At 40.4% G+C, this 26,467-nt stretch overlaps 3 protein-coding genes across 4 annotated transcripts; all 3 read left to right on the forward strand.

Moving 5' to 3' along the window:
- The first annotated feature begins 12,503 nt into the window (after positions 1-12,503).
- On the forward strand, positions 12,504-17,378 carry LOC306739414 (protein max-like). 2 transcript variants are annotated; one of them, XM_079221426.1, is made up of 4 exons: positions 12,504-12,608; positions 14,570-14,677; positions 15,804-15,942; positions 16,067-17,378. In XM_079221426.1, exons 1-4 carry the CDS (start codon positions 12,573-12,575, stop codon positions 16,249-16,251), a joined length of 468 nt encoding a protein of 155 aa, XP_079077552.1. In that variant the 5' UTR covers positions 12,504-12,572; the 3' UTR covers positions 16,252-17,378. The 2 variants fall into 2 exon arrangements, with proteins under 2 accessions (XP_079077552.1, XP_079077553.1); XM_079221427.1 differs by having other exon boundaries at positions 15,819-15,942.
- A 1,244-nt stretch (positions 17,379-18,622) lies between these two features.
- LOC306745297 (ras-related protein Rab-15-like) lies at positions 18,623-22,310 on the forward strand (the record flags this gene model as incomplete). Its single annotated transcript, XM_079228049.1, has 7 exons — positions 18,623-18,746; positions 20,782-20,842; positions 20,940-21,000; positions 21,076-21,153; positions 21,241-21,330; positions 21,953-22,018; positions 22,149-22,310. 7 exons carry the CDS (start codon positions 18,623-18,625, stop codon positions 22,308-22,310), a joined length of 642 nt encoding a protein of 213 aa, XP_079084175.1.
- A 1,463-nt stretch (positions 22,311-23,773) lies between these two features.
- On the forward strand, positions 23,774-24,883 carry gpx2 (glutathione peroxidase 2; the record flags this gene model as incomplete). The annotated part of the gene is made up of 2 exons (XM_079217833.1): positions 23,774-23,995; positions 24,530-24,883. The coding sequence occupies 2 exons, from the start codon at positions 23,774-23,776 to the stop codon at positions 24,881-24,883; spliced, it is 576 nt and encodes a 191-aa protein (XP_079073959.1).
- Between the last annotated feature and the right edge of the window lie 1,584 nt (positions 24,884-26,467).

Raw genomic sequence — 26,467 nt, forward strand, 5'->3', positions numbered from 1 at the left:
TGCCTTTTAAGATCTCATTCGAGTGGAGAAAACTTGATAGAGGGCCTTTTAAGATCCCCTTCCAGTGGAGAAAATGTGATTAAGGGCCATCTATGATGCCCATTCAGTCGAGAAAACTTGATAAAGGGCCTTTTAAGATCCCCTTCCAGTGGAGAAAATGTGATTAAGGGCCATCTATGATGCCCATCCAGTCGAGAAAACTTGATAAAGGGCCTTTTAAGATCCCTTTCTAGTGGAGAAAACGTGATAGAGTGCCTTTTAAGATCCCCTTCCAGTGGAGAACACTTAATTAAGTGCCCTTTATGGTGGCCTTGACATTTAGAAGACAGGATGCAGTGCCATACAGCTGCCCTATAGCACCTTCTGTGGCTGGTGCCCTTTTTATTTGTTCTGCCTCTCAGACAGCCACACTCATTGTATTTCCAGCAAAATACCTTTTAGCCATTAATATCTATGTACGCATTTGCAGTTTTGTAAACACATGTCCCACCTGCGTGTACCTGAGATTTTCTCATAGGTTTCTCGTAAACAAGTCATAATCTTGCAAATCTTGTTAATTTCTTAAGATATGAGGACAAAAATCCCCTCATTTTCATTTTTAGTTATTTCACGTTCTAGCACTCTACACCTGTAGGAAAAAAATGAACAATTGAAAAATGTAATTGAAAACAAAACCAACTGACAAAAGTTGTAAAATGATTGATTTCCCATGAGACTGTGTATGAGTTTACTTCTGTAAAGGCTTTATGGGAAATTAGCTTTGTGTCTGTGTGTTTGGGATTTAAGGGAACTGAAATAAATCTATTTTGTTGTGTTGTATGAAGTTAATGTAGTTCTGCATCACAACATCTGACACTTGTTGGTTGGCAGAATGTTTGAGTGGTAATTGAGGGTTTGTTCACAGTGATCTCTCTCATGATGGTGGTTGTTTCACTTCTCTCCATTGTCGTGTAAAATGTTCATTATCAGGGTTCTGCAAGTCAAACTAGACTGTATTGAGTTTAAAATACTTTATTTCATATACAACATCCAAAAACTCTCTAATACATTTGTGTCGACGTGATTTTTGATCATTAAAGTATTTTTTGTATTGATTTACCAGGACATCTCTTTGGTGAAATAAATAGTGGAATATAGGTTGTTAGAGGTAATGGAACTTAATTGTGGCCATCTTTAACTTAATTGTGTAATTTCCTCTATGTCATTTTATGTTCTTGTGGCATTGGACATATACTGTATGTGGTGGGACAAGAATTTCATGATGTTTTAAATGCTCACATTTAAATAAGTTGACCGAACCATCTTTTGGAAACATCGTCAAAATGCAGCGGTTCCTATCATGAAAAGATTTTTTTTAAATGATTCATGCTTTTTCACAATTAAGAACATTCGTCATTAGTGCTTTTTTAATTGTTTGTTTATGTTTGGGTGTAATTTATTATCACACTGCAACGCTGAGCTCCTCCAACTACACGCAGATACACACACACACACACACACACACACACACAGATACAAAGACACACACAGACACAAAGACACACAGACACACAGAGACAAAAACACACAGACACACAGAGACAAAAACACACAGACACACACACACAGACACACAGACACACAGAGACAAAAACACACACACAGACACACACAGACACTACAACACAAAGACACATAGACACACAGAGACAAAGACACACTGACACAAAGACACACAGACACACAGACACACAGACACACAGAGACACACACACAGACACAAAGACACACACACAGACACAACAACACACAGACGCACAGACGCACAGAATATGAATGAATAATGAATGAATAAATATTATATATATATATATATATATATATATATATATATATATATATATATATATATATATATATATATATCCTTACCTGAAGGCCACCGTACTTTGCTTTGAAAGTGAGGGCTGAGCGGAGGGATATTTAGTTGGTTGCAATCTGCCACCTCACCACTAGATGGCACTAAATCTCCTTTAAAAGATCTCACATTTCCACCAAAAGAGGGCCTAGAATAGCGTAACGCTCACCTCAAAGCGGATCACGCGTCCTCCATCGTGCGTTCGATAACTCGGTGCCGGTCCCACAGGACAGGCGTCCGAGGTGTCGAGCAACAACGTGACGCCCATCGCCAACCTCGGCGAGGACGAGCTGCTCAGCTGCTACCTGAACGCGGAGAACCAACCGGCCCGGATCACGGCCGTGTCGGTCACCTGGGCGAAGGCGGGGCTGACGGGACCCTTTTACCGGTACCGGGACGGAGCTCCGGCTCTCGCCGACCAGGACCCGCAGTTCAAAGGCAGGACCCAGCTCTTCCCAGAGGCTCTGGTGACGGGGAACGCCTCTCTGCTGCTGAGGAGCGTGAGGCAGAGCGACGGGGGCGAGTACACCTGCAGCATCGAATCCTCTGGCGGCGGCGGGGAGGTCAAGGTTCAGCTCAAAACCGCAGGTAGATAAATGACTCGCCTTTCCAGTTTCACTGTGTGTTTGCTTTGACAGCGAATTAGCATTTACAAGCAGACATGAGGACACATGTATAACTTCAGCTATCATTAATAAACACTTAGATCTGATGTGTACACTGCATTTTAGTGTGTTTTTATCAAATATTGATGTACTTCTAATTAATAAGAACCAAGACTGAGCGGTTGTTATATAAAACTGTAAAATCATAGCTTGTTTTAAGAAGCCCAAAACTGCTGTATTTGGATGTATTGAACACCATAAGTAATATACAAGTGAAATATATGGTTTGATACCTGGGGAAAAAAAATTCAAATGTCGCAGATGTGCCCCAATGCAAATGATGGAGTCCTCGCCTGAATGTTCTCTGTTCTAATCCCTCTCTAACTTTGTTCTGCTTCACTTTATCAAAGTCAACCGTTGCAGAGAGAATGTTCACATATTGTGTTATGATTTAGGTTAGAGAATGTTCACATATTGAGCTATGATTTGGGTTAGAGTTGGACCTTACAGCTGCATCATTTCAAATAAATAATCATCCTGAAAGTGATTTTTTTTTTAAAGGCGGACCTGAAACCTTTTCATTTTTTTCTGTGTGTCATCTTCATTTACTCGTAACTAGTAACATATAAACTGATATTTACACATCTGAACACAGTCTCACATGTGTACCTTTTATTATAACACCAACATTATTCAAATAGCCCTAGTGGTTGGAGAGATACACCCTTTTTAGTTTGGTGATGTAATTTTCGAGGAAAGGGCCTAAAAATAGGTTATTTAACACTTATTTTCCTGTTTTATTATTTTACTCTTTTAACCTATTTTATTATTTTACTTTTTTATTATTTTACAATTTTAATCTATTTTATAATTTTATTATTTTATTTTCATCTATTATTTTATAATTTTACTCTTTTATTATTTTACTCTTAATCTATTATTTTATAATTTTACTCTTTTATTATTTTACTCTTTTAATCTATTTTTTTTTTTAATATCATTTAATAATTTTATTATTGATTTGTCCTACAGGAACCAGCTCCACCTGCAGGGGGCGCAGCTGCAGCAGGCTCTGCTGGACGTGGGCGGCGCCGTGGAGTTTGCGGAGCGGCTGCTGAGCTGCGGCTCGGACGCCGAGATCCTGAGCGCCAAAGGAGTGACCCTGAGGAGGCTGACCGGCCTGGCGGAGACGGGCTACGACCCACACCCGGCTAACGTCGCCCCCGACGACGGCGGCGGCATCCGCTTCATGGCCGGCGAGCCGGCGGGCGACGTGGAGGGATACCCGCTGGTCGGGGTGATCCACTCCAAGACGCTGGACCTCAGCAAGTGCACCACGGAAGGGGAAGGTAGACCTCAGCTTCTTCTCACAAAATACATATCCTAGAGAATACACTATATACTAGAGAAATACCCTCAAAGAGACATATTATTACTGCAAAGATACTCAAATACCCTCAAAGAGACACAACATTACTACAGAGAGACTCAAATAACCTCAAAGAGACACAACATTACTACAGAGAGACATAAACAACCACAAAAAGACACAAAACTAATACAAATAGACAGAAAATGACCTCAAAATTAGAAGCAAAAATACTACAAAAAGACACAAAGCTACTACAAATAGACAGAAAATGACCCCAACAAAAGACAAAATTACTACAAAGAGACAGAAAATTTCCTAAAAAAATGACAAAATTGCCTAAAAAAAAGACAATATTTCTACAAAGAGATATAAAGCGACCACAAAAAGACACAACTACTTCAAATAGACAGAAAATGACCCAAATAAAATGACAAAATGACTACAAAGAGAGACAAAACAGCGGTGAGACGGTGGGAGACGAAGCGGTCTGAGTGATGCTTGAGCTGAAGTACTGTATGTGTTTGTATCTGCCTGTGACCTTTGACCCCTCCGGCTCACAGGGCTCCAGAGGGCCGTGGAGGGCCAGCAGGGCCACTTCACCCTGGTGTGCCGAGACTCTGCCGGGGAGCAGGTGGAGCGCGGCGGAGAGCACGTCCTGGTCAGCATCGTCCACAAGGAGGCCGAGAACAGGTGAGAGTGTTGGAACAGTGGAAAGGCCGAACAATTTGTTTTTATTTGTATTTGTTGTCCTGCTGGTCCTCTGAGTTCTTGTCTCTGATGTCGTTTCTGTCCTTCAGCACGTTGGAGACGACGGTGGACGATAACAGAGACGGATCCTACAGAGTTACATACACACCTGGAGAGACGGGAGAAGCCTCACATTAAATCAACGTGGACAAAATTCTCTTCAGGCAAAACAAACAGGCTGCTTATGACATCACTGATCACATTATATTCAATAATAAATGCATTCATAAATAAGAATGGCTTTGTAATCTATATAAATATATAATGTTTTTTTTATTAATGGATGTTTTTCAAAGGACTACTTTAAAAAAAAAAAAAAGTATGCATCTTATAATTCCACATATATTTGTTTTCGGGACACACAGGAACCATGCCAGGGCTTAGTTAAGAGGGCTCCACCAATAGGAGGGCTTAGTTAAGAGGGCTCCACCAATAGAAGGGCTTTAATTAAGAGGGCTCCACCAATAGGAGGGCTTTAATTAAGAGGGCTGCACCAATAGGAAGGTTTTAATTAAGAGGGCTCCACCGATAGGAGGGCTTTAATTAAGAGGGCTCCACCAATAGGAGGGCTTAGTTAAGAGGGCTCCACCGATAGGAGGGCTTTAATTAAGAGGGCTCCACCAATAGGAGGGCTTTAATTAAGAGGGCTCCACCAATAGGAAGGTTTTAATTAAGAGGGCTCGACCGATAGGAGGGCTTTAATTAAGAGGGCTCCACCAATAGGAGGGCTTTAATTAAGAGGGCTCCACCAATAGGAAGGTTTTAATTAAGAGGGCTCCACCAATAGGAGGGCTTAGTTAAGAGGGCTCCACCAATAGGAAGGTTTTAATTAAGAGGGCTCCACCAATAGGAGTGCTTAGTTAAGAGGGCTCCACCAATAGGAGGGCTTATGCCGTGTTCACACCAAAACAGTTGCGAAATATTCGCGCGTCCAGATTACATGTTAAGTCAATGCACAGCCGCGTTAGGTTGCGAAAAAGCGAATTTTTCGCCGGGCGTCGCGATAGAAGCGAAACGGCGTTGCAACGCCGCTTTTTCGCTTTTTCGCTTTTTCGCTGGCGTTCAAATATTTCAACTCCAGCGAATAATTCGCATGAGGCGGAGTTGCGAAAGCCAATCAGCGTTGAGAAGCTCCGCCCGATGTCCCGACGTGTGTGGGACTTCCTCAACAACTATAAAGCAGAACTAGAGGTTATTTCAATGCTGAATGGCGGAAATAGTAAATGCTTTCAAGACACAGAGATAAGCCCCGCCCCCTTTCCCCAGCGATGGTTGCGAAAAAACGGATTAACCACACAGAGCGAATTTTTCACCTGAGGCGCGATATAGGCGAAGTGGCGTTGCGAAAATTCGCAACTGTTTTGGTGTGAACACGGCATTAGTTAAGAGGGCTCTACCAATAGGAGGGCTTAGTTAAGAGGGCTCCACCAATAGGAGGGCTTTAATTAAGAGGGCTCCACCAATAGGAGGGCTTTGATTAAGAGGGCTCCACCAATAGGAGGGCTTTAATTAAGAGGGCTCCACCAATAGGAGGGCTTTAATTAAGAGGGCTCCACCAGTAGGAGGGCTTAGTTAAGAGGGCTCCACCAATAGGAGGGCTTTAATTAAGAGGGCTCCACTAATAGGAGGGCTTAGTTAAGAGGGCTCCACCAATAGGAGGACAATGATAAGTCTCTTAAAATGAGTTTTTATTATTTTATACTGTTTTGTTTCATTGGCTGTACATGATTTTGGCATGTCCAACACACTACAGTGTGTGTAATAGATGGTTAAATGGTATTAAATCCCCCCAAAAATGATATGGTTTTATTGTCCACAACAAGTTATTTGATAAAATGAGTAATTTTGATCATGTACCATATATTCTATTTTCATCATCATATTGAACACTTTGTCATTGTTTACCCTGTCAGCAAGTGTTCCATTGCAGGGTGGACATTATTTGCATAATTTAGTTATCCAAATACTTTACCCATCAAATAAAATATTTGTTGAGAAAGGGACTTAATATATTTCTGAAATGGAGCCCACCAATAGAAACTCCTGCCTCATTCAGCAGCATATGCCCCGCCCACTACGTCCAAAACTCAACTTGTAACTTTTGGGATCGAGAGCGCAGGTTTTCTTTTTTTTTTTTAGAGCAAAGGTTTTTATTTTGAGAGCAAAGATCTTTTAATTGTAGACAGAAATTCTAGTGACAAACCAGAAATTAGCTCTCAAAACATGTTGAGCTAAATCCAGTTCATATGTATTGTTCATTTGAAAATAAGATTTGAACCTGAAAAATCAAGTTTTGATATTGAACTTTGAAAAATAATATGTTTTTCAGTTTTCAGTAACAGATTTTATATTTTCAACTTTCACTCTTTAATTTTACAGTTTCTAATCTCTTTTTTTCAGGTTCAAATCTTTTTTTCAAATGAACAATACATATGAACGGGATTTAGCTCCAAAGTGATGAACCCCTCACAATGTACAGAGTAAACTGGAGCCAGAGACTACGTACCAAACATACGTTTTATTGACAAATTGAGTAAACCATACCTAAATTAAAAGTGCACAAATAAGAAAGTCAATCATGTGGGACTAAAACTACACTGTTATGGAGGTCAGTGTAGAGCTAAATAAAAACAATAAATAGTAACACAAACCAATTAAATGTACTTAGTCACAGCAAACACAATAAGTTACACAACAGTAAAATGCCCATGCAAAATATATGGCTGCTCTATCACTAGGCTCGTTGGAGATGAGCCAGTTCTGCGCAGAATCGATTGGCGGCGATCGGCGCGCAATGCATGCCGGTTAGATTTGTGTCCGACTTGCTCTGATGTCATGCACACGTGGTCAACGATACTCTCACGAGACTAAGCCGACCGTCGATTTCAGAGGCAGGCGCTGCAGTGGCTCTCCCCCGACTGCTTGGTCTAGTGCATGATGGGAAACGCCTGGCTCTCGCCACATCAGAGAGCTGATTGGCTCTTAGAGCTGACAGCAAACACCACGTGTTGTAGAAAATTTGTATTTTATGTGTAGTTGGAATACTTAACGCTGGATTATTGACTATTAGTCTCATGTTTGATCTAAAAACATTTATTGTGTGGTTGTTAATACAAAATCGTATTTATACAACACACATCAAAACTACTAGTAATGTATTTCACAGGCAGACATCAAAACACCAAAGGATGAAGCTACACAGTCATTTCTACATTAATATATATATTTATAAACACATATAATAAATCCAAACGTGATCTGTAAACTACAAGTAAACAAAAGTTCGGAACTAACAGGAAGTACTTTTTTCTGTGACTTCCTGTGTATACTTTGAAGGCAGCTGACAACTGTCCGACTTGATTGCAGTTTTTTGTCAACGCCTCCTGCTGCGGCCGCTGCTCTCGTCTGGATTCCAGGCGAGGCGCAGCTCTAACGAACGAGCCGACTGTGTCCCTCTCTTCAGCACAGCACAAACCCCACAAGCTAAAATCAAACATAAAAAAGGCCCATGCAATTGATTACTTTAAAAAGGACATGTAAATGTGAAAGGCCTGGGAAAAACAGTGGTCGCTCCTCAAGGACTCTTTAAAAACAAAAGATTATATCACACTGCTAAAGTCATGCTTTTAGAGCCTGCATCAAAAGGAAGGAGAGCTCACCAAATTAGTCCCCCAACATGGCTGCTCTCAGGTGTGTCCCGAGCAAGAAGGGGCCAGGTGAGCTTCCCACCCCTTTTTAAAGGCTCTGCCCCTTTGCCTGGGTCCTGAATTGCAGGCTGCCTGCGGCCTGCTTCATCACACACATATATAAATGCAGGCACTGTAGTTATTGGCAAATGTTACTCAGACATAAGTAAATAATGCATTGGTTAGGGATTACTTTCAGTGGCGGATTTGCTGCTACCGACGTGACAAAATAAACTCAAAATAAACTACATTTGTTCATTTTAACTTGTTAACTTGCATGAGAGTGGCAACATAACCATAAAAAGCTCACATGTTTGCTCTCAAGTGCATGATGGATTTTAATAATCATTATACTGTGGCCAAAATCAATATGGAGCTGCACCGGTTGAACTGCCATGCAACTCATTATCCTACCCGGTCAAACGTTCTCATGATATATTACTGAATAACCTGCTTCATATCCAATGGAATTGGCTTCATCCATGTTTTACTCCAAACTATTGTATTGCAGTCTGTTTCAGCTCTACAGATAGACCTTTTGGATATCAGACAGAACTTCCAGCGAAAGACATATAATTGATCAGTGTTGATTGATGAGTACAGTTTTCAGACCTGCCACAGTCGGACCTTAACCATTGGGAAAAAAAAGTGACAGAAGCAGCAGTTGACACATGCAGGTGTCGACATCCCCATCGACTACTCAAAACTCAATAAAGCCGCTACAAAAAAAGCAGCGTGACAATAGATTGCCTGTAAATGGTGTAATCTGACATTATGTAATCCTCCAGTTGTGCAACCACTCAGCCATTCTTCTCTGTGTATTTGTTTAATTTGCTTTAATTTACAAGGATTTGAGAAAATACAATGTATTTCTCCTATCTAAAGTAGTCACTGTTTTGTTCTAAAACATTTTATATATAATGTATTGTAATATTGTAAATGCAACCATGCCTCAACTAAAGAGCCATATTGTTGCACTGCATGAAGTATTCCTTGATTATTAGTTTAAAACAACTCCTCCACAGTTGCATTTTGATATGTGACTACATATCATCATCATGTGGTTTCACAGGTTTGCAACTTAGAAGAGGTGAATAGTGACAATAGTTCTGTGACTTTAATAGTTTTGGGATTGCATTGGAGTTTCACAGCATATGTACAAGCATGCTGCATCTAGACAGTACACAATACTTTCTCATTTTTATTCTTCTTGTTGACTTTTCGTTAAAAATTGCTGCCGATAATATAAGAATAAAATAGTGTCAGTCTCACTCTCTAAAAAGAAAAGATGAGGAAGGATAAACTAAGAAATAAAAGCACTTTCTTACTTAATCACCGGCCAGCTTCTGCAACTCTCTGTGCTCGCTCACACTCTTGTTTCCATCTCTCCCCCACATTCTTGTGCCTATCTCCTTTTGGACCCCGTGCCCTCCCCTCTCCGTCACATGGGCTCATGGCAACATGGTAGGGGTAAACATGGCAATCAAGTCCAGTAACAAACAATGCGAACCATGCTCAACTCCTATTATTTTTACGCGTTTCACAGAATTCCAGTGAATCTTACTTTCCAGCCCGTTGCCGCAAGTCATCTCCCATCCATACTTAGTTTTTCCCCTTTAGTTCCTCGTTTTCAGGCCACCGAGGGAAAGTTTGGCATCGATGGGCACCAAAATGATGAGGCACGTTATTCATTTGGCCTCACTTGCATGTGTAAACAGACCCTCAATTAACATTGTCTCTGTTATTGTGAGACTTGGGTGCTTTGTCCATCAAGACCTTTGATTTACAACTCACAGAGCTGATGCTGATATGATATACACTACATGGCTCAAATGTTGTTGCCTTGATATCTGAAGCATGGTAGAGATTAGGTCAAAGTTAAAGGGAATTAATTTCATTCAATTGAATCTTGCGAGAAGAACTGCTTAAATGGTGTGATTTGTTTCTCCCACATGCATAGAAGTCTTGGATAAACAATTGTTGGGAAAAACTGATTTCCTCTCACACTTATGTTGTTTCATGGCCTGTGACTCCTGGGTGAACTTTACTCTAATTATGACTTTCCCTAGCACGACGTTCAGTTTGGAAGTCGAGAGATCTGCTACAGTATATCTATATGTTGCGGACTGAAGACAAAGCACATCATGTTTGTTCTTAGGGCTTAAAACATATCTATGGGAGGATGGGAGGAAGGTTCACGATAGGTGCAAGACGTCATGAGAGCTTTTGTGATTGTGTGTTTTATGTATTTACGAGGTAACTATATATATATAGTAAATATTTACATTTGATAAAAAGCTGAGCTGGGCCCCATTCCTCGTACCTTGCTTACTGAGTTAGCCGGAGTCAGGATAAAATGACGTAGGTCAGGCTTTTCTGTTCCACAAAGCAAGTTTGGAAAAGTCACCATAGCAACACATCCAAATCCCTAACCTGCTCCAGCACAGGCTAACTGAAATTCACTGAATAAGTTGGCCACTCCCACCGGACAAAAAGGTTGAGGTGGACTCGTGATAAGAATAGAGAGAATCACACACAATTTCTTTTCACTGCTTCAATTGATTGCATTTCTGATTATGAATAATACATACATACTGAATACACATATTTCTACACATACATGTATATACACATATATAGTACATGATACATATGCACATACAGTACATATATCCTCATCAGTATATATCAATTTGTATACTACTGCCAGCAGGAACATTTAAATAAATATAATCTGATTGATTGGGGTGATGATGCACTTAAAATTAGCCGATACATTCTCCCAACACTTACGCGTTTAACTTATCTGATGTTCTGCCATGCTTATGTCGACAGCGGTGGTGATATTAAGCATTGCGAATATTTGCGACACTTTTGGTGTGAACACAGCTTTAGATTTTGCCATGATTATTGTCTTGACTTCCTCATATGCGTTCATGATCATCTCCTGCTCATCAGCGGAGAAAAAAGAGGCGCTTCCTTTGAGTTTATTTGCCATATTGTCGCGTCAGAAGATCATGGATTCGGTGCTCGACGACTCCCCCTTTTGAAACAGACGGGCACGCGCAATTATCCTGATGACGGACGTCTGGTTCAAATTAACGAGAATGTTTGAGCACGGATTAGCCTTTGAGAAACCGAGATAGCCTGACGTCAATCATCAGGGTAATTTAAGATGGATAATAGGACATTTGATCGACTTAGTTGAACCACGTAACTGGAAGAAGCCAAGATAATAATAAATAATGTGGACAAAGATCATTTCCAGAGATGTTGCCATATGAATCAATCTTAGAATGAACAAAAAACAGGTGCAACTGAGAAAAATCAAAGCACAATTACTAAACATTTTAATTTATATTACCATTTATTGAATATCACCATCTAAAAGTGACATAATCTGCTGTAGTCTACATTTGAGATGGAATAGTAAACGCTAAGGTGTTGATTAAGTTGTTTTGAAGGATATAAAACAATGTTTAGCTTTGTCTTATTCAAATTAAACCTGATAATAAAGCACTGCTATAGTGCTGCAGTAGGTGTACAAGCAGTGATGCTTGCTGCAGAAGCTATTTAAAGGTCCTATGGAGGCAAGTGTGCAGTCATGAATGGTGAGTGGGGGAGGGCACCCATAGTGAGCTGGGCCACCATCTGGCCCCATAATCATATGCTGGGAGGAGATCATAGTTATTGTAGCATACACTGCTGACAATGACCACAATGCATGCTTGTCCTTATTACCGCAGCCTCTTATGTTCATGACAGTTCTGCTGTATTTAGAGAGAATGTGTCTCATCAAATACGATCTTATGTCGTTCAAGGCATCACTAATTTATTTATGACACTTTGAAGAAACGCTGTGTCTAATATATGTATTTATAACCCGACAGCAAAGAACATTACGATCCTTTTGGGACTAAACGTCCCGAGACTGCCGTGTGTGCAACTTGTAGGGTATAACGGTGTATATTGGTGGGCGCGTGCACACCGCGGGGGATTGTGGGAAATGGAGTTCACGTTCCGGAAGCGCTCGCCGATGAAAACCGTAGTCCGTGTTGGCGAACTACTCCATTACCCACAGTGTCTTGTTTTGCTGCGCCTGCGCTGTTTATGTTTTCCCGTCCATGTGTAGGCGAATCACGTGGAGAGAAACCGTTGAGCGTCATGTCTCTGCTGTAGCAAAGCTCCGTGCTAGATTTTATTATTTGCCTCCAGTTTGTTTTGACAGCGGCCTGTTTTCTTTTCTGGTACCAGTTTACCGAAGAATGAGCGAAAACGATGACATCGATGTCGACAGCGATGTATGTGATTTAGTTTTCTCTAGAAGTAGCTAGCCAAACAGCAGCTTTAACATTCCTGCCAACCTTAGCTATCTGATTGAGTTAGCTCGCTAGCTAGCTGGGTTCCTTGGCTCAAACTGGATTTTTTTTTAGACACATCGAGAGTGAGCTATTTGAACAGAAAATATTTCCGTATCGCTGACCGACTTGCTGGCTTGTTAGTGAATGCCGAGCACCTCAGTGTGGTGAATAGGTTGCCCTGTTTTACTGATGTCAAGTGGGGTCAAGTGAGCCGTGGTTTGCGCAACCCAGTTAAACCAACCATCGGTTGGATTGCGTGGCGGCGCTATTCGCGTTATTACGGTACAGGTGCCCGGGAGCCGCCAGATAGACGTAGACAGACTCGCTCAGTATTATATTACAAATCGCTCAAAAGCTATGTCTACTCTCAAATACGATACCTTGTATGGTATGGGTTGTAATATATGGCTTTCTTTTTATACCTCCAATGTAAATACTTTTTGGAAGGCAAAGGCAATTCCCTTTTTATTTTTTACTATGATAAAAAACGTGTTCACAATAGGTTTGCTGCAAATCCCAATGGATTTGTGTTCTATGAAAAGGTGACTTTATATGTTTTAATATCCTCTCATTGGATACGTCAGGATGTATGGTAGTGAGCGGAAAGACCAACTTTGTCCATCTTGGCCGCCGTAATTGCACGAACACGCGCAACGAAAGCCAAACGGCGGCTGTGCAAATAGGACGAGACGGATGTGCTAATGTCTTCTCGTTGTGTCGATCACGGACATGCCAAGTTCAGCCCCCCTTACCCGTAGCTTTCTGGGCCTTGTGCAATATGTTCCCCTACAACAATAACCCATTGCTGCTGCTGCATGACTTTACACTTCATTTGAAACATACTTGACAGATGCAAGATCAAACACACTGTACATGCTAATTTAAATTCCCCATGGTTTACGAACCAGCAGCATTTAATTGCACGTCAGTGTGCTGCTGTGTTTTAACTGTGTCTGCATATGAAACCGTGTCAGATCATCGATCTGGTCTCGTATTTCTCAGAGCCTTAACTTCCCGTCCCCTGTTTGATTAAGCTGGGATCTCCAGCTTTAGATCCTCTTAACACAGTATACATATACTGTAAAGCCGGCTAAGCCCACATCATTTAACAGTTCTAATGTTACAGGATAGGTCAAACCGTAATATGGAAATATTCATATTTTCATGTTATATATGTTGTAATTGACTGTCAGCTCTTATTAATGACGTACATCTCAATAAAGAAAGGTGTATAGCAATTTGATCCTGTACTGTATTTGTGCTATTTAAAAAAAAATGCATATTGACGTTCTTTGACCTGGCAAATTGTATGATAAGATCAAGCAATGCATTAGGGTTTATTTGCCTCATTCAGCATTGTGAAAAACTCCCGACTTGTGCGCCTTTAGCGTTTGACATTACACAAATCTATACCACGTATATTTCTGTTGCCAATCAAGCCATCATCAAGTGAGTTGACTCCTGCACCAGATAAGCACGCATCGATGGAGCTTCAGAAGATATTAAGCCTATAATAAAAATAAAATGTTGGTATCATTTAGTCCGTTTAAAACAGAAGAGAGAAGGTAGACATTGGAGTAAATATTGAGTTCCTGGGAGGCACAGTCGTTGGATAAAGTGCTAAAACTGTCAGGACATGCTGGTCCAACCCTTTACGCAACTGAAAAGCACACAGCACTTGAGATTCTGTAAACAGATGTACTTGTGTACAAACAAGGACCCTGTGAAAGATAAGATCAATACTTATTTGCAATTTAAAGCTGCAGCATTTGCATATTGCAGCTTCTAATTCCTCGCTCTAGTCTTCTAATGTGTTTTAAATCACAAACTTTCTTACGACTTCCTCGGTTCAGTGTACAGCACATGCATTTTAAGTGTAAACTTTGCCTGTCCCTTTGCAGGCAGACAAGCGAGCCCATCACAATGCGCTGGAGCGCAAACGCAGGGACCACATTAAAGACAGCTTTACCGGTTTACGAGATTCTGTGCCTGCATTACAGGGGGAGAAGGTGAGAGGAATTGCTATGCATTTTCTACAGTTCATAACTCTGCCAGCAAAGATGTTGAATCGTTTTTAAGGTAGGACTTATGTCAGCCGTCTGTCTCGGGGCGCAGCAACCTTGTCCACATAAAGAGACACGTTTAGATTTCCTCGCCAATGTGACCATCTATTCGTCTACCTTAATGCTAGCTAACTATTGGTAGTCCTTTAGATGCAGAAACATGAACAGATGCCAAACCGTCAGTATGAATAATATACTTTTTTCACTGTTTCAAAACTCATTTTACGGCTCTGAGTTACAGCCGCAGGTTGAAACGAATAGACATCAGTGAATTCTTTTTCAATGTATTCTTTTTTTGTATTTAGTCGTGCACATGCAAAAGCCCCTTTGTAATGCATGAGAACTGTGTGTTGACCTGAGGACTTCTTGCACCGCCGTACTTTCTGACCGTTTTCACCCCTCTGCAAACCACAGTGTGCAGCTCGTTTTATAGCTGCATAATATTCAACCACCTTTACAGACCTTATTCCAGTTTGCACCCATGAAAGCCAATGCTATTCTATTGTGTTCCGCTTGGACAGCTCTCTTTGAGGTCCGAACTAGAATAATGAGAAGAATGATGGGCTCTTTGTAAGTGATGGCTCGCCAAGCAAAGACATCCATGTGTCCAACATGTCCAAAGAAGCGATACCGCCATTATGCAATTTGAGATTATCCAATTCATGTCCTCAGTGTACTTTTACGGACTGGAAGGCCACTGTCTACAGTCCATTTTACCAGTCAGTAAATTATTCAAATTAAATTCGAGTGCAGCAGGAGATGTCATCTGTTGTCAATATGCAGATGTGCGATGATTAACATGAAGGGAAATGAGTGCTTTACTGCTATTCTGCAGTGTGTCAATGTTAGTTAGCACATGTGCCAAAGGTTGTTGACCCCTTGGAAATAGTCCTGTTTTTTAACCCTTATTTGATAATCCAGATTAAAAACAAATTGCATACATGCATGCATATACTGTATATGTTTTTACTGTGATCTTTGCATAACTGTTTTTGCATAATTGATGTTGTTCTCCCTGAACAAACAGACACTGCAGCTTTTCCCCATGACTTTTTGAAATTTTTGCTGACAGAGTTCTGTCAAACAGGCCTCCCGAGCACAGATTCTAGACAAAGCCACTGAGTACATCCAGTACATGAGGCGAAAAAACCATACCCACCAACAAGACATTGATGATTTAAAGAAGCAAAACGCAGTGTTGGAGCAGCAGGGTAAGTGGAGGGGCTGCACGTTTTTTCTTGTTGTTGTCCTTTTGCAACAGTGTGTGATGTGGTCTTTTCGGTTCCACTATTTGATACTTTTCTACTGCAGTCTATTTGTTTCTGTGAATTGCAGTGCGTGCACTGGAGAAGGCAAAGGGCAACACTCAGCTCCAGACAAACTACTCTTCTGACAGCAGCTTGTACACAAACCGTAAAGGCAGCGCGGTGTCCGCCTTCGACGGCGGGTCCGACTCCAGCTCCGAATCAGAGCCGGACGAGCCGCCCAACAGAAAGAAGCTGCGCGTGGAGCCAAGCTAGACCCGCGTCGACCTCCAGTTCTCCAACCAGACTCTTTTTGCCCACCAGCCCCCAAATCCTCTCACCTGCCTGCACTGAATCCTGCCTTCTAACGCCAGTCCACGAGATACGGTGCAGGCTGTGTGAGAGAGATGCTATTATGTATAAAACGCTTTTTTCCTCCTGGCAAGCATCCTGTCACTCCGTTCGTGGCCCAGCAGCAACTTTTAAGACCCCCAAAGTGAGGCAGCTCTACAGTTTTGAAGGACTTTTTTTCTATACTTATGATAACCTTTCATAATCAAATGTGGAGATGACAAGGTATGACGCTTTAGTAAAGCTACACAAGAATATGATTTTTGTTCTTTTTCTCCTTTGGTTGTCTTGGACAACCTCTGCAATCTCTTGGAGTTGTGAGACTTTTTGACCTTTTGACAAAATGGTAATTAGCGTTAATTTACCTTTTTAATATTCATACTTTTCCAGAAAAGAATGTGAAGTTGCTTTTGAAAAAACAAAAAATGTCTGTAATGCAAGATGCAACCCTCCTTATTCAGTGTAAGTGGCTGAAGTTTTTTGTCTTTGAAGATGTCTGTGTAATCCAAGAATCCCTCTATTTATAGTGATGCACCGAAATTAATTTCATACCCTCCCCATTGTTTGGCTTGAGATTTTCCAGAGCACAGGAGGATGAACAAGTTGACCTGGTGTTTTAGTGGATTTTCCACAGGTACAACTATTTATTTTCCTCTATTTTTATTATCAGATAAAATGGTTATATCAAATAAAAAAAATCCCCTATTGGATACTGAATGTTACACAATGCAGGTGAAGGGCAGTGACCTTTATTTTTGTTAATGGAAGTTAATTTCAGTGTGTAGTATATAACACTGTATACTCTTTAATGGTGTCAGTTCTGCAAAGAAAAGCCTTCCCTAGAAATATTTGCCTGTGCCGGGAACGCTTATCTTTCTTTCTTTTCTTTCCTTTTGCAGAGATAAATTAGTGTGTACGTAATCAATATTTGTTTGTTCCATTCCGTGGAAATTACAGGTATGTTGTACATACTGCCAACGGTTGTCTTGCAAGTTAAGGCATACCTTTATTATGAGACTATAAATAAAACTATTTTATCCTTTTGGGATGCATTTGTGACTCAACATGTTTTTAATAACATCCTTTGACAGCTTCTGTACATTATACTTCTAAGTTACTCCTTTTTTAATGCATGTGTGCAAGGAAATTACTGTGTGATCTCATCCCAATCCCAGTTAATGAAATAATCAAATGTGTTTCATCAAATTTAAGAAACTACTAGTAGAAAGCAATCAAGAAGGATAATTTAGAATTTTGAGGATATTTAATTGACCTAAATCACTTTGATTTAATTGTGGTGTCGGGTACAAATAATTGTGGTGTCGACCTGTACTCCGGATACTATTTATAGGTCATATCCTTATGAATATGTAATTGATTTTGGGGCTTTACATCAACAGAAGTTTACATTGAGGGATTCCATCTTTGACTTCTTTAAAGCCTGATTCTGATAGTTTTAATCTAAAAATGGTAAGATTTGATTGCAAAGGTATGATAAAATAAATATGAAATGACCTTGAATTAGATATTTAGTATTCTACGACAACATTATGCACTGGAGGTGTGGATAAACAACATACACAGAAAATGAAATGTACATTTTAAGGCATTGTTTCCAATTTATAAGAATGTAAAACGTAAACAGGTTGCTGGTGTTAAGCCAACACGTTCTGGGGAGGGAGGGGTCTCATGACTTCAGTCTATCTAATACCTGGATATAGCTCTGCATATATATTTTGTTTCAATATTGATTTTAGGATCAACTCGTATGTGATGTGTCCCAGCTGACACTCCCACTGCACGAGGCAGCCTCTTCAAGGATGCAGGTCGTGTGCTGCCTTTAGGTAACGTAGGAAAAGTACGTAAATTCAAATGACATAATGTAGTCTTTTTTTGCGCAGTGTATAGTCTGTAAATGAGAAACAAGTGACCATTGAAACCATTGTGTAGATGAAATACACGTACACTAATCAGCATTGCTCATGTTTCTGCCGTCTTTAGACTATAATCCGATAAACTCGAATGGAACAACAATATGACCTGCTATATACAAATATAATATATAGCAGGTCATATTGTTGTTCCATATATACAGTATATACACATATATATATAGTTATAGTTATAGTTATAAACCAGCTGTTAATTAATAAAATGGTGCGAGTCGTGAGTTATAACTTTTCTTGTATCTGACGTTTCCGAGCGAAGAGAAGGATTTTCCGAGGGTCACTGAAGGCAGCACACAGCAACAGTGTGCTCAAAGCGACAACTTTCTTCTAAGTTGCAGTTGCTGGTCATGGCTAAGCAGTACGACGTTTTGTTCAGGTTGCTAATGCTCGGAGACTCGGGGGTTGGGAAGACGTGCATGCTGCGCAGGTTCACGGAAAGTTACTTTGACCCTTCACACATTTCCACCATCGGTAAGCCACCCAACAAGTTTCCACTGACGCCTGTTTCAAAACTCATCCTATGGCTCCGAGTTACAGCCGCAGGTTGAACCGGATAAACATCAGTGGATTCTTTTTTTTTTTTTTACAGTATGAATGTCGACTTTTGAACTGGATTTTCAGAACATTTGACCGTTTTACCTTCTGTTCAAAGTAAAAGCAGGCCCACTCAGCTGGTGGGATTAGTACAGAGCCTCAGGCCATAACAGCCCTGGATCACTGACTGGACAACCTGCCAGTGCTTAGACAGCTCGCCTGAAATATTAATAATTTATAACAGAGATATGCCCCAAAGAAATATACCTAAGGATGCAGGAGAGGTCTGAAAGCATGGGTTTGAACTGTCACAGTTACAATAAATGAAAAGGAAAAGTTCACAGGAAAATACATTTTCTCTGCCCTCAAAGTGTTTCATATCCTGCTATTTATTCTGTAAGCTGCTACACAAAATAGAGTACATTATTTCCACATTACCAAAGAAAAACAGTCAACATATAGTTCCATGGGAGGCTACATTTTTGTGACTGTAAATAAAATAAAATAAAAGAAGTGCTGAGTGAATCCAGAGTGAAGGGTTTGTGAACTGCAAGCTGGAGAGCTGGATCTCAGACTTGCTTTGCAGTTATTTGAGCAAATGCATTGTACGTGAAATATCCTTTCTTTTAGATGCAGGATGGTAGTTGTAATTGGTAGACAGTCAGATTTCTGTAGCATTGTACAGAATACAATACAACCTCCTGAAGACAAACATCCGACACAGTTCTCTCATCCCATCCTATCTAACGGGGACTAGGAACTTATTTGGATGTGCCGTAGTGTAGTGGAGCAGAAACCATCAGTCAACTAATCCATTAGTTGACTGACAGTAAATTAATCTTTACAGTCACACTGGGGCACTGGACTAGAACAGGGCCGTTGTTAGTGCGTTGAACACGTGTGTTTTCCTACCACGACAAGTCTGCTGGAACAAAAGGCCCATTACATTGATTCTAAGCAATCATTTACATTATCTGGGCGATATGGACAACATTTTCTATCCCGATAAAGTAGATTTCATATCTCGATAACGATATAATGACGATATATCATCATGTTTTCTGCTAATTTAATAACTATATAGTCTATATGACATATGTTTGTATACTCCTGTGTGAGTTAGATACATGACAAATGAGAACTGCTGAGTATGTTATCAATTAATTAAGAATTTTATTGGAAAATTAACAACACTTTCAAGTAAAATTCTAGAGAAGAAATACTTTAAAAAAAAAAAGTTTTATATTTACAGCTATATATGTTTGCACACAAATACAGAGTAATCAGATTAAGACTATATATATATATATATATATGCATTTTGAAGATGTTGTTAGCTAGTTTATTGGGTAGCTCTTTTTCATTATTTCCTGGCAATTTTAGGTCAAATTATTAAAAACAGGAGATCAATCGTTAATTAAATAATATACCGTATAGTATATTGAGGATAGAAAATCTCAAAACTGCAATACAACAGTACTAATGCAGACAGTATGTAGTGGGAACAACATAAAGTACTATTTTTGTAGTGTGGACATAACTGGACATAATACATGAGAATTGATTTAAGTATATAAACAGTTTATTTTCTTGACTTTAATGTATCCATAAGTCTTGCTGGTGCTACTCTGGCACATTTCTTAGCTCTCTTGTCCTGTTACCCAGCAGAAAAAAACATCTCTTGTTCAGTTGCAACTCCCTTGTGGAGACCCAGTGATTTAAAAGGTGACCGTATGCAGTGCCTGAGACACTATTCACTCGGGATAATAGTGTCTGAGCAACACTCATTTAGTACAAACGTACAACAGCCCATGTCAAATACCACAAAGCCGTATTTATCCCCAATTTGTCACAGTTGCTTAAGTGATTCCTTGTGAAGGTGTTTCCGCGTCACCAATTGCTTCTGTTTTGTGTCGTTGACTCTGCTTTTCTGTGAAAATGAAAGTAATTTTTCTCCTTTTTCATTTTGTAGGAGTTGATTTTAAAATGAGAACGCTAGAAGTAGATGGAATCAAGGTGCGAGTACAGATATGGTAAGTTATGTCTAATTTGTATTGCATGTGCAGTATGCTGACCTGCCCGCTGTGTAATCTTCTTCTTCCGTGGATGTGTGTGTTGTCCTGTGTGCAGGGACACGGCGGGTCAGGAACGTTATCAGACCATCACCAAACAGTACTACAGGCGTGCACAGGTGATCCACCCCCTCCATCTGAACACGTTTCTGGAGCATTCATTCTCTAACCCTTCTTCGTGGATCCTTGCCCAGGGCATCATCTTTGTATACGACATCACGAGCGAGTCGTCCTTCCAGCACCTAGTGAAGTGGGCCAGCGACGTGGATGAAGTAAGGCAGTAAACGCCCGCATGGTGCTCTCTTGGTGCGAGTTAAAAGAGCTCTCCGCAATTGTCTTTTCTTTTTGCTGTTTTGCAGTACGCCCCAGACAAGGTGCAGAGGATCTTGGTAGGAAACAAGTCTGACGATGAGCTCAGGAGGAAGGTACCAAAGGACCAAGGAAGCAAGGTTCGATTTAACCTCATCTTGTGTGTTTTCTTTAGGATTGTCGATGGTATTTTTTTTGCATATAACTTACATAATAAGTGATCATGTAGGATGTTGTAGATCCGAAAGTACTCGGTAGTTACTTGGTAGTATGGAAAAATGAGCTTGGTCAAAGTAATTACAGTAATCATCAAAACTTAAAACTCTTAAAATGGGACATAACCATATGGATATCGCTTCATATTCCATTTAGTAAAGAAACCTAATATTTTCATTGCATCACAGATGGGACGCACGTCATTTTTAGTGAGAGTCCAATTAATTTTTAATAAGGTAATCTTAAGTCATAAGGTTTCCCGGCACAAACAAAGGATCTGTGCCTGTTCACCATAATCAGCTTATTGTGAAGGTTTTTTATTGTGACCTGTGATAGAATATTACATCGTCCCTTTCATGATCACTTTCTTTGCTTTCACAGACTGTGCACATCCGTAATTTGTATGAATATTTCTTTAAAAATAAATAACTACAAACATCCAGTCTCCTATAAACCCTGTATTAATTTTCTTGTGGAAAAAAGAAATGAAGCTAAAATACCTTTTGTTGTATTTATTTCTTACTATATCATACCTGGATATCGCAGCTAGCAGAAACCTATGGGATGGAGTTCTTTGAGACCAGTGCTTCCACCAGCAGTAAAATCAGTGAGGTAGGATCATGCATCGCCAGAGAAACTGTCTGCCACATTAGAGATGTACACAAATACAGACGGGGAACTCCCTGCTACACTATAATGTATTATCTTGTGTTTTTTATTGTTCACTTCCTACTTCCTTCAGGCCTTCACTCGAGTGACAGAACTGGTGCTGCAGGCTCACAAGAGAGACGAGGACAACTTGTTGGGATCTCTGGATGATTATCTGGAGAAGGCCACTTTAGAAGAGGAGAACGGCAGCGAAGGCACCGACGACAACAACACTCGGAAGGCCTGCGCCTGTTAGGAGAGGGCCGGGTGGCAGTACTATGGCTCATACTTTAGCTTAAGACATATGTTCCCCTCTGTGACCTAACTCCGCCCTCCTCCGCCTCCTTCATAGATACTGTGATCTGTTGGCTCAATTGGTTTACATTTTTTGGAAGTAGGTGAAACGGTAAATGCAGTTAGCAGCAGCGACCAGCAGAGGGCTGTTTCTGTTGCATGACCGCTGAACCTGTAGCCTGTGGAGGGAACGTCTGCAGTGAGTTTGCTCTCGCAAAACTATCAATGCACATGTTCTCTTGATTTTCCCCTGGTGAAATGCACTATACAGCTACAAATTAATTGGTAACGTGTGGCTCTATATCCAAGAAATCAGTGTGTTAAGTTGCATTTTATTTATATATATATATATATATATATATATATATATATATATATATATATATATATATATATATATATATATATATATATATATATATATATATATGAACAACAACAAGGTAGCCAGAGGACAGAGTTGAATTATTTACGCCTCGAAACTCTAACCAAGCAGGGGTGGATTCTTTTACACAATGGGCTTATTATTTCCTCAGGGGACCCAGTGTTGTGCCATGTTCAGTGACCTTTCTGAATGCAGTGCATGTCTGTTTACCACCCTGAATGTAAATGTGTATGTACGTTTGTGTGTTACCAATGTGACTGGCATTGCCGACTGTATGTTGCACATTTAAGCAGTGTTGCGACTGCTTAGGGTGACGTTTTCAGGGTTTAATGAGGTGCCACAGACATGTCATTTTAACGTAATGTTTGAATCTCAAGGATGTTGCGGAAAAAAAATCAAGTAATGTTTTAGATAATAATTGTAAATTGCCATATTTAAAGCAGATGTATTGGGTATATGAGCCTTGCTTGAGTCCCTACATTTTGGATTGAGAGTGAAGTTAGGTCCACGGAGAGTTCAGACAGGTTCATTTATTTTTCATCAGCTGCTGTGAAAGACGCGTTCAATTTTTAACTGCTGAGACATCTGAAACATGTCTATAATACATGCCATTTCCCACGTTTCTCCTTATAACTAACATGCCAAATACATACCCAGGATAACACCCACTCAACTACCAATAATTACCAACACATTTAGGTTCAAAGACATTCTCAAAGGTAAACACCTTTCAAAGCTCCTCTGAAACAATAACGCACGTCATTATAAATCATCCCAACACTACTTCATGTACACACACAAATAAAAACTTCATTTTTGTTTCAAACCATTCAGACTTTATGGTTTAACAATCCATGACATCAAACTATCTGAAACTTGTGAAGAGTCATGTTTGTGAGGTGAAGATCAGTTTCCTGCAGAGCCATTTGACACCCATGAAAGGTGGCTTTCTGACCTGAGTGAGTCAGGTGACCAAGCGGTTGGATACAGTCACAGGTTCAGACCCCGTCTGCCTCCAGTGAGGAAGCACGGGAGTGAAGATGACGTTCATCGCCAAGACCTTCTACGACCTGAGAGCCACCACGCTGGAGGGAGACTCGCTGGATTTCAACGTGTTTCGGGGACGGGTGGTCCTGATCGAGAATGTGGCCTCACTCTGAGGGACCACCGCCCGGGACTTCAGCGAGCTCAACCAGCTTCAGAGCAAGTTCCCCCACCGGCTAGTGGTCCTGGGTTTCCCCTGTAACCAGTTTGGATATCAGGTCAGTCGAGCAGCATGGTTTGGGTTGACTTTACAATATCTGCTCTAGATACCAGAAATCTCATTACATGACTTTCTATGCAGATGATGCTTTTTAATTCACGTCACACCTGCTGTATTAGTTCACTTGTCTGATACACAACTTCAAACAATGTGGTGCTTTCTGTTGCTATGAAATATATATATTATACTATGAAATATCTATATTATATAAGTACATTTCAATACATTATTTTATGAATCGTACCTATGTGTGTTCTCCCATGTGTGCTAATCGATGAGAATGATTCCCATTATATTTGTCATTAAAGTATTTTAAAAAAACAGCATGACTTGGTCGTGTGAGAACTGTGTCTGATACTTTGATACTGCAATTATATTTTAAGGACAGCCTGACATTCGTGTAGAGTGGGAGCTTGCTTGCTACACCATTCCTGTTATCACCAAAATGATTGGCAAACTTAAATTCTTTACAATATTGCTGTGGAGTATAAAACAACTGGAACATATACAAAAAATGAACACTGTTTTGCAGGAGAACTGCGGCAATGGTGAGATCCTGAATTCCCTGCAACATGTGCGCCCGGGTGGCGGCTTTCAGCCCAGCTTCACCCTCTTTGAGAAGTGTGACGTCAACGGGACACGCACACATCCTGTCTTTGCCTATCTCAAAGATAAGCTCCCCTATCCTGATGATGACCCCACCTCCTTCATGCAGGACCCCAAGTTTCTGGTTTGGAGTCCCATCAGCAGGACGGACGTCTCATGGAACTTTGAGAAATTTCTCATTGGGCCGGAGGGAGAGCCCTTTAAAAGATACAGCAAAAAGTTCCCCACCATTGACATTGAGCCTGACATTCAGAGACTGTTAAGATTAACCAAAACCTAAGATAGCCTCCACCTCTTAATGACTTCTCATCAATCGCAGTCAAAGCTGATATGCTGTCCTCCTCACTTTTAAGCCTTATTAAATGACGGTGATATTCTGAAAAGCTTAGGAGATATTATCTGATGCCTTATAAGTGCTTAAGAGTAGTGGAGAAATATATTTGATGGAAAGGAATTCTATAATATTGTAACTTTAAAAGCAGGGTATTTCCTTATGCATGTCATTCTGCTGCTTGTCCTATCAAAGCCTGGCCAGCAGATGGTGCTACTGATTTGATCTTAAGAGATAGCTCCTGTCATCATTTTATGAATTAACATTCACCACACATACGCTCACAAAATGTTTGCACTGGAATAAAACCCTAAAAAAACTGTATTCTCTCTCACTGATGTATCTTCTTTTAATCAGACCATAGCACCAAAAGGCACCTCATATACAGATGTGTTGTTCTGATGCACGTTAACAAAAATAGATGCTGTCATGTCTGAAAAAGCTCTGTGTAGGCATAGTAATGAGGCTTGAAAAACAGTGGGAAGGGTGCGGAATAATGATGCATTTTTCCATTGCACATTAAAAGCTCACAGGCCATTCCTCTGCATTATGCACCCTCTCCTCTGCTAATTCAGCCTTTATTTGTTGAGATCTTCTTTCTTCACAAGATATACATTTCCAAGTAAAATCTGCTGACACCAGTAGCCTGCACAGCAGCAGGAATGCTTTACTACCACAGTGACACTTAAAGACAAATCCTAAATCATGCATTTAGAAGAGCATCAGCCTTGCCACTGTGTAATGAGCTCTTATCCAGCTTTGATGTTATATGCACAGCGTGCATTGTTTCCGAAGGCTGCAGATTAGCTGTGGGTTTTCTGCACATCCACTCACATCCACATCAGCTGATGATGTCAGCGCCACAGGCTACACAGGCCAGGCAGTGCCTTAATGGCTTTGGCAGGTTGCTGTGGGTACAACAGTGGAACAGTCATTTGACACTGTTTTAGATGCTTATAGATAGCTTGACTCACTGTCTTTGCATATCACATTTAAATATTTGTATTGTCGTGATACACAAGGACATTTGATTAATATATTTCCCACAAGCCTACTGGTCTGTGGCTTGCAGCCCAGTATTGTTGCCTATTAGAAACAGCAAATATTGGAGGAGGAATACCAGGGGCCTCTCCTCCACTCTGCACTGCACCCTTACACACTTAGCTTGCAGAAAAATACCACCAAAGATCGTTTAAGTTTGAAAGATGAATCAACTCATCACATTTTACTTTGTGTCAAATCTAACACAAATTCTAACTTCATCTGTCGACAATACTTTTGATTTGCATATGTTTTTGTCCAAATGACCCTGCAAGTAACTGCAGCAATGTTTCCTAGATAATAGAAATAAGCATGCAATTCTTTACAAGAGGCAATGTATTGCCGGGGCCTACACCTTTGAATCCGCTCACTTAATTATGCCCTATATCAGACAGGGCAATACAAAAAAAAGCTCGCTTTAGAAACTGTCAATGTTCCCTCCATTTTTCAACTTGAATTATATATATGTGTGTATGTGTGTGTTTTTAACAG

Source organism: Taurulus bubalis (assembly GCF_910589615.1).
Source record: "Taurulus bubalis genome assembly, chromosome: 1".
Classification (NCBI taxonomy): domain Eukaryota; kingdom Metazoa; phylum Chordata; class Actinopteri; order Perciformes; family Cottidae; genus Taurulus; species Taurulus bubalis.

What these genes read in the sequence shown, in the direction of transcription:
- LOC306739414 (XM_079221426.1), top strand. Translation starts at nt 12,573, where the DNA reads ATGAGCGAAAACGATGACATCGATGTCGACAGCGAT. An exon ending in ACATCGATGTCGACAGCGAT is followed by an intron (nt 12,609 to 14,569) that starts GTATGTGATTTA and finishes GTCCCTTTGCAG; the next exon opens with GCAGACAAGCGAGCCCATCA. An exon ending in CGCAGTGTTGGAGCAGCAGG is followed by an intron (nt 15,943 to 16,066) that starts GTAAGTGGAGGG and finishes TGTGAATTGCAG; the next exon opens with TGCGTGCACTGGAGAAGGCA.